The sequence below is a fragment of the Calidris pugnax genome, unplaced genomic scaffold (genome assembly GCF_001431845.1).
Source record: "Calidris pugnax isolate Ruff unplaced genomic scaffold, ASM143184v1 scaffold9, whole genome shotgun sequence".
NCBI lineage: Eukaryota > Metazoa > Chordata > Aves > Charadriiformes > Scolopacidae > Calidris > Calidris pugnax.
Window position 1 is genome coordinate 6,546,917 of NW_015090778.1, and position 12,289 is coordinate 6,559,205.

At 41.1% G+C, this 12,289-nt stretch overlaps 1 protein-coding gene across 17 annotated transcripts in view; it reads right to left on the reverse strand.

Annotated features, from left to right (window-relative positions):
• TNRC6C (trinucleotide repeat containing 6C) overlaps positions 1 to 12,289 on the reverse strand; it is a 54,382-nt gene that overhangs the window by 18,190 nt on the left and 23,903 nt on the right. For 3 of the 17 annotated variants that reach the window (XM_014951829.1, XM_014951782.1, XM_014951755.1), the window contains exons 3-10: positions 11,390 to 11,599; positions 9,991 to 10,157; positions 9,227 to 9,331; positions 8,698 to 8,778; positions 7,999 to 8,056; positions 7,645 to 7,790; positions 1,523 to 1,696; positions 119 to 265 (exon numbers count right to left, since the gene is read on the reverse strand). In XM_014951829.1, coding sequence (XP_014807315.1) covers positions 119 to 265; positions 1,523 to 1,696; positions 7,645 to 7,790; positions 7,999 to 8,056; positions 8,698 to 8,778; positions 9,227 to 9,331; positions 9,991 to 10,157; positions 11,390 to 11,599 — 1,088 coding nt within the window. The remainder of the gene's footprint in view (positions 1 to 118; positions 266 to 1,522; positions 1,697 to 7,644; positions 7,791 to 7,998; positions 8,057 to 8,697; positions 8,779 to 9,226; positions 9,332 to 9,990; positions 10,158 to 11,389; positions 11,600 to 12,289) is intronic. The other 14 variants (XM_014951882.1, XM_014951823.1, XM_014951790.1 and 11 more) reach the window with 9 other exon arrangements.

Consider the following 12,289-nt stretch of genomic DNA (forward strand, 5'->3'; position numbering starts at 1 on the left):
TCAACACAGAGCCAAGCAACAGAAGCTGCTAAGCCTCAGGAGCATGACAGAACGCATACGGAGAGGAGAGTGAATATGGAAGAGGTCCAGGGAAAGAGAAAACTCAAGGCTGTCTAACCTGAGGGGATAGAAACTGAGGCACTTGAGCACGAAGACTAGGCTGGGATGAATTAAGAGGTTGCACTGGCGGTTGCTGCGGCTGTTGCATGGTCCTGGCTTGTGCTGCTCCGCTATTGCCAAACATACCCAGATTGCCACTCGGTATCTGCAGCAGGGCAAGACAGACATGGGCATTTCAAGGCATCACTCAACACAAAACCTGGAAGTTACTTATCTGTGCAGTCCTTTCCTTATACCCAGTGATGATGACAGGCAGGGATAAAGTCACCAGTACACACAGACTGCACTGACAGCCAGGTTTACCATGGGGCATGGCAAAGATCGCCATGTACCCAATATCCCAAACTTCCAAAACTTTATACAGATGTCTGAAGAAAAGTTGAAGATCACTTTTATAAGGATGCATTACCCCAGAGGGTCACAAGATGAACAATGAAAAGTACTCGCCAAAAATGTTTGTATTTGGGTAGCAAGGAACAGGAGAACGGAGTCATTAAACTCACAGCATCCCAATCCTTAAATCACCTAGGCAGTTTTTATACTTAGACATTTTACAAAGCTCCTGATAATGGACATGCTATTAGTGCAGCCTCTGCTTCTGAAAGATATGCTTAATGGACAAGTACTGCCTATTGAAAACTAACTTTAAAAGAGTATCTGTAATAAAAGCCACCATAGAATGATACATAGAGTTTTTCTGCGTTGTTATTTCTTATCTTTGCTGGAACTTCAATTCATATGGCAAAAATAACCTCTTCATAATCAACAGTAGCTTATGAGCTCTCACTCTTGTGGTGTTCATGAATCTTCCCCTCCCTCTCCCTTCTTTGCTTTTCTTTCCCTTTCAGCATGTTCTACCCAGGGGCCACAGCATCCCTCTGCCACAGAGCTCAATCTGACCAGAGGTGCAAGAAGCGCAGTTTCTTTCTTGCCAGCTGTCAAAGCCATGAGCTGTCTTGACACTTCCAGCAAGAATAAAAAAGCCCCCATCACTTCTCACCCATCTCATCACTGAATAATTACGCCAGCCAGGAAAGACGAATTAGAACAATGTCTCTGCTTTAGAGTCTGTGACAATTAGCAACGCCTCAAAAAAAAGAAACCGCACATCAATCACGGCGGAGCTATACCAGGGTTCAGCGGTATAAATCCATAACACTAGTCTCTTCTCAATGGATGCGTGTAATTAGCAGGCTAATTACAACTAAGCAGTTGTTTTATGTCCTATAAAGTGAAACGTTTACACAGCAGGTAGTTTCTCCACTGGTATTTCACGTGAACAAAGACGTTGCACGTGCTTTCTGTTTAAAGCACCGTTTTCCCCAGGGGAAGCGATGGGCACGAGCAGCGAGTCCAAGCGAGCTGAAATTCAACTGGGGATCTCCCCCTCCTCCAGCCTTACCTGTCTAGAAGAATTCAAGTTTTGCATGCCCAGCCCTGAGGCAATCCCGCCCAGGGTCTGATTAGGGAGTGCACTGTTTGAAAGGGGGAGCTTCAGGCTTGGTGAAGGCAAAAATGGTGAAGTAGTGGGTTCTTCCACTAGGCCGCCATCCTGATTGGAGAAAGAAAGGGTGAGCTGCGTGCGGTGCCCAGGAGCAGACAGCGCACAAAACAGTGGCCCATGGAAATATTAAAGGGCATGGATGGATAAAAATATTTAAAAAAAAAAAAAAAAAAAAAAAAATTTGTAAGGCAGATGAGGAAAGTGAGGAGATCCCCATGCTATTGCCTCTGCAGCTCTCACCTCAGCCAGCAGCAGATAAGATCATGCCAACAACAATGAAAAAAAAAATTAAAAAAAAAAAAAAAAAAAAAGCAAGCATGAATAACAGGGAATGAAAAGTATGGAGTGAAGGGAGAAGAAAGAGAGAAATAGGATTAAGGTACTGTTTTTCTTTACTTTGTCGCACTTAATCCACAAATGCCCCATCACCCTCACCCGCCTCTCCAGCAGGAAAGCAGGGATTCCAGCAGCTGATGGCAGAGCTATCATGCGGCCAGTGCCACCCACCCCCTTAGATTTTCTCCTTTTTTCTCCAGCAGACTGAAATGTGGAAAGGGAGGAGACCCCAGCACATTTCAGGGAAGTCTTCTGTGAGTTTGCTGAACTCTCAGCAGCGGAGCACAGACGTACACACACCGCTTGTGTCAACCCAGAAGTTGGGAAAGGCCAGATCAGTTTATTTGGCATCAATCTGCGTTTAGTTCCACATCACAGCTCTGCTCTTAAACAAACATTTTTGCATTGATCCCCCTTCCTGACTGAGACACACGAGCCTCTTTAAATATTCACATAGCACTGAGTTATTATTATCCACTATGAAACATTGCACTCTTAACACACCCAATGAACATAAAAATACTTAAAACCAATAATGATAATGCTGTCTGAGCAGCCTGCCTGGGAAAGTGATTAAGGCACTGCCTGCACGTCCCCCAGGAGGAGGCAGGTTTTAGCAAGACATAAGGAGCCCCCTCTTACGGGGCTGTAAGGAACCGTGGTTGAACACGGATACGATGCACAGAAGGCAGCCCCCACGGGGGGCAAACAGCAAGTCAGAAAATAAAATAAATCATATAATCCCCAATCAAACAGGTAGATATCTAGCTGGTATTACAGTGGGGTACCGAGTTCTATCTCAAACTGTGCTTTGATGTCTGGGAAGCCTGCGGCAAGCATGATCAAATAACACTGTGTACAAAGTAGAGCTCCAAAAACAGGCAGAGTGAAAAATCTTTAATTTGCAATGTGCTGGACTGGTGTTTTTCAGGCAATATATTCATTGCAAAGAAAGGCTTTTAAAGAGGTGAGGAGCTGGGTTATTTCAACCAATAAATTCAATGCCCCAAAAGATTGTGAGATACTGACAGACCTCCTTTGTTAAAAAAGCAGCCCAGTTCCCTAACCAGATACCCAAACAAATGACCTAATGCTGCAAGCACGCTCCGTAAATTTTATGTTCTAAGTTAATCCTGAAAAATGCATTTTCAACAGCTCTCCTTTGATGCAAAGCAAAAGTTTCTTTACTATCAGGCAGAGTGACACTTGACATGCTATCTGACTATCCTGAGGGGGACACTGACATTTTCTAATGATATCCCCAAGGCCTTTCAGCTCAAGATATTTTACATTCTGCTGGACATCAGTCACACTCCACAAACAACTGCAGCTTGCATGACAGTAACAGGTTCAAGGATTTCTCCTTAGATCACAGACATATGTTTACAATTCTACCCTTCCCCCTTTAAAGTGAAAATAATTTCAAGCCTGGTGCCTGCTCTCTCCTTCAGATGCCATTGTTTCCTACACGAACAGACCTACTGACCATGAAAGACCAACGCAATCCCTCCCTGCTCCCAAAATTTATTCAAGTCTTGTCTCATCCACGTTACTTGTCCTCATTTTGGAAGCAGGCAGTGCCAGGGCCGGTGGAGGACAAGCCACACAGGAGATTCAGGCATCTCATTTCCAGGACAGGCAGGCCCTTGCTGCAAGGCCACCTTCCCAAGAGCATTCCTTGGCTGGACTGCACCAAACGTCTTTGTGGCGAGTTTATAACACACGGTTCACTTTCACTTTGTCCTTTTTTTTTTTTATTTGAACTTATCCTAAGGTGCAAATGTGCTGGGCAAACCTGTGCTTTTTAAGTGAAGCTGAAATCAATTCATTTCACATAAAGCATTTGAGTCGGTCAACATAAAGTCAGTCATTCTCGACCTAGACTGGGGGACACCTTTACCGCTGACGATGGTTTGTGGCCCATTATTTTTCAGGCTCCTTTATGTAATAATTGCATCCCGCCTCACTTTCTGCCTGACCTTTCCTCTTCAGTGATTTTCTTACAATTTTATGTTATGTTTCTCCCTCAGGGTAATCAGTTAAACAAATCCCCTACATCTGAATCGTCAAAATATGCTCCATCCAGCACTGGATTGAACTTTTTTGAAGGGACTTGAGACAACTGTAAAATCCTGCTGGCAGCAGTATGTCCTTCTGCAGTTATCCAACACAAAGCCACACACTGGTGCTCGACAATACATTACTTTTAGGACTTTGGAAAGTCTCTCACAAGAGTCTCACGTACCCAATATGACAAAATTCAAGTGGCATTACTTAAAGATTTTTTAGCCCTGTGAGATATGGACAATTTAGCAGAGGATTCTTGGAATCTTTGGCAGTCACCTGCCAACAACTGCCACTTCATGAATCAAAGTGTCCCAGCAGACAGATGCGAGACTGATGAATTTGCCAGAGGTCTTTATACCAAGTCAGTAACAGAAGTAGTTAGCAGAAAAAAGACATTAATAACTTCTTAGAACAGAAAAAAACCTTTACCAAAAAACAAGGTTAACGTAATAGAAACTCGCCTCAAAATAAGTTTTCTTCAAATCTGACAGGAGCTAGTACAGGCAAAAGCAACTTGCCAAAAATGCAATACCCAAAAAAGTTCTCATCACTGGTATTTTTAATTTTGAAAATATGGGAATATGAAAGAGGTTTCCATATTTAAAAGTTCAAAAAAGAAACAATCACTGGGATCGTAGGAAGCAGAGATGGATGAAAGAAGAATTTAAGTCAACCTTAAAATTCTAGTGATCTAGATTCTTTTGTAGACAAGGGCCTACAAGAGTGTTTGTGCATAATGATAAAATATCCCATTCATTATGCCGAAGACAAAGCGCAATCACACTCACCAGAGACCAACGGGATCAGAATGTGAAGGACAAGGTTGAAAAAACCCAACAAACACTATGCTCGAATTAGAAGAAGGAAAAAGCCTAGTCAGGGTATTACTGGAAGAACATGATTGCAGTCAACAGGCATCAAGACTTGGAGACCTGGATTTCTCAACAGCAGAGAAGAGCAGCTGATCAGTGAATAAGACAGTAGTGGAAAGGAGACCTAATTTGTAAGGTGAGAGTTTCAGTGTCTCCTCTATGCTCAAGAACTTGGGAGAAAGTCTGGAAGCTGCATCAGGGAAAAGGAAGAGAGAACTCTGCCATCAGTATGGGAGAAAGCATAAAAAAACCAAAGACAGAGAAAAGCAGCAGAGAAAACGAGTCTGCCATGGAACCAAAAGAAGCCTCCCAGAAGGCAATCTTGAGCTGCTGCCAAAGCAGGGCGGTGGTACTTCTCCTCAGAGACTTCACCTGACTTTTGATCACACATGTCTAATACAATGGTCCAGAGTTCAACCCTCACATCTGATTGTGTTAAACAATTATGTGACATCTCTGTATGGTTCAAGATTTTCAGTGATGGGGTGGTCAGCACAGATCAGCAAACCAGCACATTTTTCTTCTGTGCTTAGAAGAACACTCGACAGGTGGAGCGAGAAGACACACCTGAGAAGACAGGATGACCTGAGCAGGAAGTGAGACAGCTCCAGGCTCATCCTCCAAAATCCTACCTTAAAGGGGAAAAAGGTTTTGGAGAAGAGGAGTTGCTCTAGTGGCACGAGCTGTAAATCTGGAAATAATTTCTTTGGAAAGAATATCTATTCTTGTAAGAATAGAGTAGAAACTATATTTGTTTAAATCACTTAGCAAGTTGCCCAACACTCTGATAGCTAACAAATATAGCTTGGGATTATTTCCTTTGTTATAGTAAAGTCACTGTGACAGATTATGCCTAGACTGACAGATTTTACTTGCATATGAATATTAATGATTTTAGTACTCCCTTCTCAATAGTTGTGTTTAACATATGTTTCCATAATTATGCATCATGCTGCACATAATGCACCTCTCTCTCTGGCAATAATTTTACTGCTCAATATTGTTACTCTAGCAAAGGAAAGGTTAACTGGCATGCATGCATGCATTTTGTGAGCTTCATCAGGAGAGAGATCTTTCAATTAACATATTCATTAAAGTTTGCCATCAGCAAGTAGATTTGCCATAGTTAAGAATGAACTTTTCATGGCAGGAAGAGGAAAAGAAGGAAGAGGAGCCAGGTTGAGCCTTACATTATAGGAAACACACAATTGGTTTAGTCTGGTTTGGGGAACAACAACGCAATGGACACCACACCATTCTGACAGAATTGGAGAGCCCAGAAAAAAACAAATGTTATTATTCCCTAAAAGCAGAAAAGCAGCTTTCTAATATATATAATCTTTATAAACTGCCATGAACTACATTACACAGCACCATGGCAGCATTTGAATTACCACAAAACCTTTTGGTATGTAAGGACCCTTCAAAGCAAATTAGATAGAGATGCTAATTTTTCCTTATTAATATAAATAACTCATAATTACGCAGGACGCATTTGTGTTTAATCAAACTAACTTGTTTACAGTTTGCAGCGTCCCAGCACTAAAACAGCATACTGTTTAGACTGTGGTGACAGCAGCAATAGTACTAGTTGTCATTGAAAGGTCAGTATTTATCAGATGTCCCAGCATAGCACCACACTTAATTCTCTTAGCGCAACACCTGGGAACCTGTCACAACACAAACCAGAACTTTAAGGATTGTGCTACAGTTAAGACTACAAGAAAACACAGGGTGAAGGACCGGAAAGACAATTGTTATTCAGGGTCAGTGAAGTTTTTAATACAGTCTGTGTTAACAAGACCAGATATCGTTACTGTCTCACAGCCTGTAAACAGCTTATGTAAAATGAATTGGTTTCAGCACAGTTTGTGAAATGCACAGATTTCTGCATTCAGAAACCACTACCACTTATCTTTATGAACATTTCAAATAACCTGTCAAATACAGAATGGCACCCACCAGACATTGTTCTTTCCTTATTAATAATTTTCAGGGTGACCCTGATGTGTTTTGGTGGGTCTCTCTGTAGGACTTTCTGTCAGGTTGTAAATCTCATTTCCTACTGAAGATCTGGCTGCACTTTTTCCTACATCCTTTCCTTTAGGCACTTTGAATCTTGGACACCAGGAACTTCTGGAGCCTTCTCCTCAGTCATTAAATGGTCCAGGAAAATTTGTCATACATGATCAGAGAAAAGGGAGCTCATCCGAGAGGCTATTTATGACTGTGTGTGTCTGCTCTTTGACTTAACAGAAATACCTCAGCTCCCCATTCCTATTTAAGTACTGAACTTTTACTGAAATCTATCAGGAGCGCAAAATTAAAACAGGAATTAGAAGCTCAATTTTTGAAGATTTTGGCCTTGGTCCTGCCTGATCACTAATTTGGGAAGGGTTACTGATTCTCTGGACTCCTACAGAGCAAAAGGGCTTTCTCTGCTCCATTCCTTTGTTTTTCCTGTTTCTAGTTCCATTGCACTACTGATTCCTTAGCAAGTTTTCTTTTCAAGTGTAACACTGGGGATGACCATTGTTTATTTCTATGTGGGAATCAAATCGTTGGTCCTCTCCACAAGGACTAAATTCCCCACAAGATTACAAAAGAGAAGAAAAAGAATAAAGCAATATGTAATTATCTATCACATTTCTCTCTACAGCTTTCTAAACAAAAAGCGGAAATCATCAATATTTCTATACTGTTTAAGTTTTGACTTGTAAATCCCATTCGTATTTCTGAATTTACCTTGTCAAGGAAGGTGGGGCGGTCCATGGAAGACTCTTTGGAGATTGGTGGTGGGCGGCAGCCAAGGGGTTTGGTGACCATTCCATTATAGTCGGTCACTCCCATTCCACGCTTGTCCATTTCCACCTTCTTTTCCAGCAGAGCACCTTCACAGAAAAGGGGAAACACACTGAAAAAGGTGATGCAAAGACTGCAGATTTGCCAACAGTAGTTCAGAGAAGTAGGCATTACTTACAAAAGCAAAACAAGAAAATAAATATTATCAAATATATTTGGATGAGATCAAACTCTCAGAATCATGAATGGCTTCTGTGTTGTTTCAAAGAAAAATAAATTAGTTACACAGATACTTACTCATGGCCTGATCGAGATTCATATTGTTGCTCTTCAAGGCCTCTTCCGCTGGCTCTCTCTGTCAAAAACACAGATCATGTTAAGAGAAAAGGTGATCTTGCTTATATGGTTTCAAAGCAAGCTGAGAAAACAGATATGTCTCAAACACTGGGTTTAATATTTACTCAACAGCACAAATAATATCTGCGCACATTTTTTTTTCCTGCTTTTACCAATTCCCACAACAATTCAGTTTGTTGCAGTTTGTCAAGTAAGTACTGGTTCTACAAGGTCAAATCATACTGTTCTATTTGAACTTCTTCCTGTTTTCTATGAACAACTTAAATATCACTATGATACGCCTTTCTCTAAAAAAACCAGCTATACTTTAATCTCACCTGTTTGATAAGAAAAGGGGAACAGGAGTGGAATTCTTGCTGAAATTAGAGTAACACCTATTGTTATAAACGCTGAACTTCAAAAGGCCTATAAATGTCATCACACAAAGTATATCACCAAGTAACCTCAGAAAGCACTCTAATAGCTCATGGTAGATTTCTGAAATTAGAGTAAATGTCTAAATGCAGGTAACAGAACTACTTCCCAGCCTGAAGAAGAGACTGGAGACCTTTGTTGTAGCTCCAGTCTGAAACATCCAGAGTCAGAACCAGAAGCTACACAAGCTGAGCCCCAGGGGTGGCAGCTGTGAACACTACTCACAGGGAAGCCCATGTCTGTGAGCTGTTTTATCAGACGGTTCATGATCCAGGCCTCATCTTGCTTGCTAGATGTCTTCATGCCCTTGGTAAATAAATGGGAGATTCCATTAACGGTCTGGTTGCCACATTCATACTTGTGAGATGTACATAAAAGACGTGGTAAGTTTTTCTTATTAATAACACATGCTACTGAAAGATGTATTAGTACATTAATTTAGAAAGGATTGAAGAACCCTCCGAACAACGAAACTACGATTTTCTTCCCCCAGAAAGTGTAAAAATTTTATCTCAGCTGAATAGGTGTTCAGTGTACTATTTAGTATTTGATTTGCCGACCACTGAATTAAAGCCACCTTTGAATTAAAGTATTTCATTTTAATCCTTGGCAGGAAAACATAATGAAATCAAAGATTCTGAAATAGTACAACACTTCCTGAAAAACATTCCCAAAAATGAGTTTGCAACCTTGAAGTTAAGAATGTTACTCAGTGTATTTTCTTAAAAACAAACAAGAGCGTCTAGATAAACACCTTTAAAAGATCTCTGTGCAGCTTTTCTATCACAAAATCCTTAAGAAGTCTCTTCCTTTCAGTTCTCCAGAAAGTACCAAGGGACAAGCGTGGATTTGTTTTGGGCTGCGGACAGTACAAGAAACAACCATACTTGATCAAATCACCGGCCTAACTGTTGGCTAATGGAATAACAAACAAAGCGGCTAAATGCATTCCCAATTCCTTTAAGTAACAGCCTGGCCTTGTCCTGAAACAAAGACTGTGCAATGGAAAACTTCATAACATAATTAATTGCCTGTATTATCGGTTGAGTGAGGCATTAATACAAATTTGCTTTGTTCTCATACCAGTACAGACCTTAACATTATCTATTTGTTCCTCACAAATAGGAAATAGGTATTTTTTGCTGAACCGCTTCATCACAAACTACTGATTGCTTTTCTACCATGACAGAAAGTGTACAAAAGCCCCCTTAATACTTTTTCTGTTTCTGTTAATAAATTATCATTTCTTCAGAATACATGGAAGCTTACAAAACTCAGAGAAAACAAAAGCAACAACAACAAAACCTCCCGAAGCATCTGAAATGCTTAAAATCAAGGATCTCCCACTTTCCCCTGTGAGCAGGTAGGCTGTACTTGCACCACTGTAGTGGCAACCTGTGTTTGTGTTCAGGCATCAGAGGTTCAGGCATAATGCAACACAAATCTTGTGACAACTTATTCTAGAAATGTTACACTAATTCCACTCTTTTCTAGAGAGTACCTTTATTTTTGTCTTACCTTTTGAAGTCCTTTCTTCGGGGCGTTCCCCCAGGAATTACAGGAGGAGCTGCTCTCTTGTGAAGCAGTATTATTCCACATATCTCCTTCTTCATCTTCCCACTGACTAGTACTGAGATTCACTTCATCCCCACCACTGCCCCAGCCTTCTTGCATAGATTTTGAAGCTGGAGGGAAAGGCAAGAGGGAAAATTAAAATCAGATTCAATTTCCTTTTAAGCCAGTAGGCTAACATTTGAGTGTTTTCAACCAATACAGAAGTTCAACAACGAGCTTAAATGCCATTAAATGATAAGGAGTCCTCCTTTGAAGCTAGCAAAAAAGAAGAGTTCTCTAAATACTTTCCAGAAGAAAAAGTCCAGCAACAGCAAGTCTTGCTTTTTCCTAACAAGTAAGATCTGTGGTCATGGTCATTCCAGTCTCCTAGGAACAAGGAACCAAAAGTGTGACCACACACTTGTTAAGTGCTATTTTGCTTTCAATGAATCTCACCATTTTAGCTGCCACATTCTTCCGCTGAAGAAAACCAAAAACAAACTAATGGTCAGAAACTCATTCCCATCTCAGAAGAACGGGATCTAAAAGGAGCACATGGGATGCAGGGAACACTTTGCATGAAGTGATGAGGTTGTGTCACCTCGTTCCTTTTTTTCTTGTTTACTCTGTTGAAAGCCAAGATGACTCATTTTAAGATCTCTCACTCCCGTGGTTTAGGTTTTCTGGGCTTTCTATGTAGCTCTCAGTAGGGCATTTTGTGGGAGTGAAGCTTAAAGACTACAACAGCCAAAGCAGAAGTCTAACACAAGCCCTGTAGGCATCACAGCATTTAGAGATGGAGGATTTTTATCAAATAACATTAGTTAGGAATTGTGAAACAGTGAATAGCTGAGGATGTTCTGAACCTGTGAACAGTCTGAATAGCTAAAGAAGGTGTGCACTCCCTCAGTTTAACAGAATAGAGAAGTTATGACAGTTAATCTCAAGTGTTTCTGTTACCAAAATCAATCCTATCCTGACTGAGCTCAGTTGCTTTTCATCCCAATACAGGTTTCCTTTCGGCAGTGAGGGATAAGTACTGTTTCACTTTCTTCTGCAGTTTTATAGTTTCCTGCATCTCTACATCTACAGATCTCTATCTATATGATATCAAAGTAAACAAAAATGCTCTAAGGAATACCTTTAAATTTACTGGATCAATGCACTACATTCATATTTTTGTATTAATTTTGTACCTGGAATATCAGTGTTTGGAGAGAGCTAATGGGGTTTTACAAAGGAAATTATTAAGATTTAAATGCCCAGAAACCCAGACAACGTGCTTTTAAAAATACCAGCAGGAGCAAACACACTTTGCCTTTTTCCCCTCAACCTTTTACGACAGGGACACCCCCACACGTACCTGGTTTGCACAGTGCTGGGGCAGCAGCTGGAGCGTTTGTTCTTCCATATGTCCCTGCCGCCTCGGCAGGATTCTCTCCCCACCCTGTACCACTGCTGGGGGGCTTCCCCCACGCCGAAGTGCCATTATCAACTGCAGCAGAAGGGGACGACGGCTCTCCCCAAGAAGCTTCGGTCTTTGTGTGGACAGTAGGCATTTCTCCCCAGCCTGCTGGAGCGAGGGGAAGGAGAGAGGAAGCGATGAGAGAAAAGCTTACTTTTGTTGATAATTAAGTAGACACAGTGACCCTAATAAAGCATATTTTTAAAATCCCTTTGATTTTTTTCTCAAAAGTCTTTTTCTTAATTGAATACTACTGCCAAGTTGTCAAGACAGAAAGAGTATTGCCCCGAGAGCACCAGTCCTGGTCCCACAGGAGCAGTTCCTTCCGATGCCACCTCTCAGAGCAGAGCAAACAGGGGAGCACCTGCAGCAGTGTGGTGTGAGCATCCAGGGGACCGCGACCCAAATCTGAGCCGAGCCTTGCTTCACCCACACATTTCCAGCTATTTTAATTCCTTTGAACCATTTACAAATTATCAAATCTCTTTTCTCATGCCCTATGGGTAAGACAGCATTTGTTTGTTCCCACTTTGAACATAGATTATATATGTTGTTGTGTGCATTCCTTAAAGCTCTTATTACAGCTCATGGTTGACTGTGCTCTCTATGTACCCCTTCATCACCAAGTCTCTACATTAGTCTACGTACCCCTTCATCACCAAGTCTCTACATTAGAATAAATGTGATTTTTAAAGAGAACTAAACAAGGCTACAATTAGAATCTATAGTCAAAACATAAGGAACTGTAGGCAGAAGTCACTGTTTTCCTTCAGAGCATGTTTTTAACTCAAGGTAAAA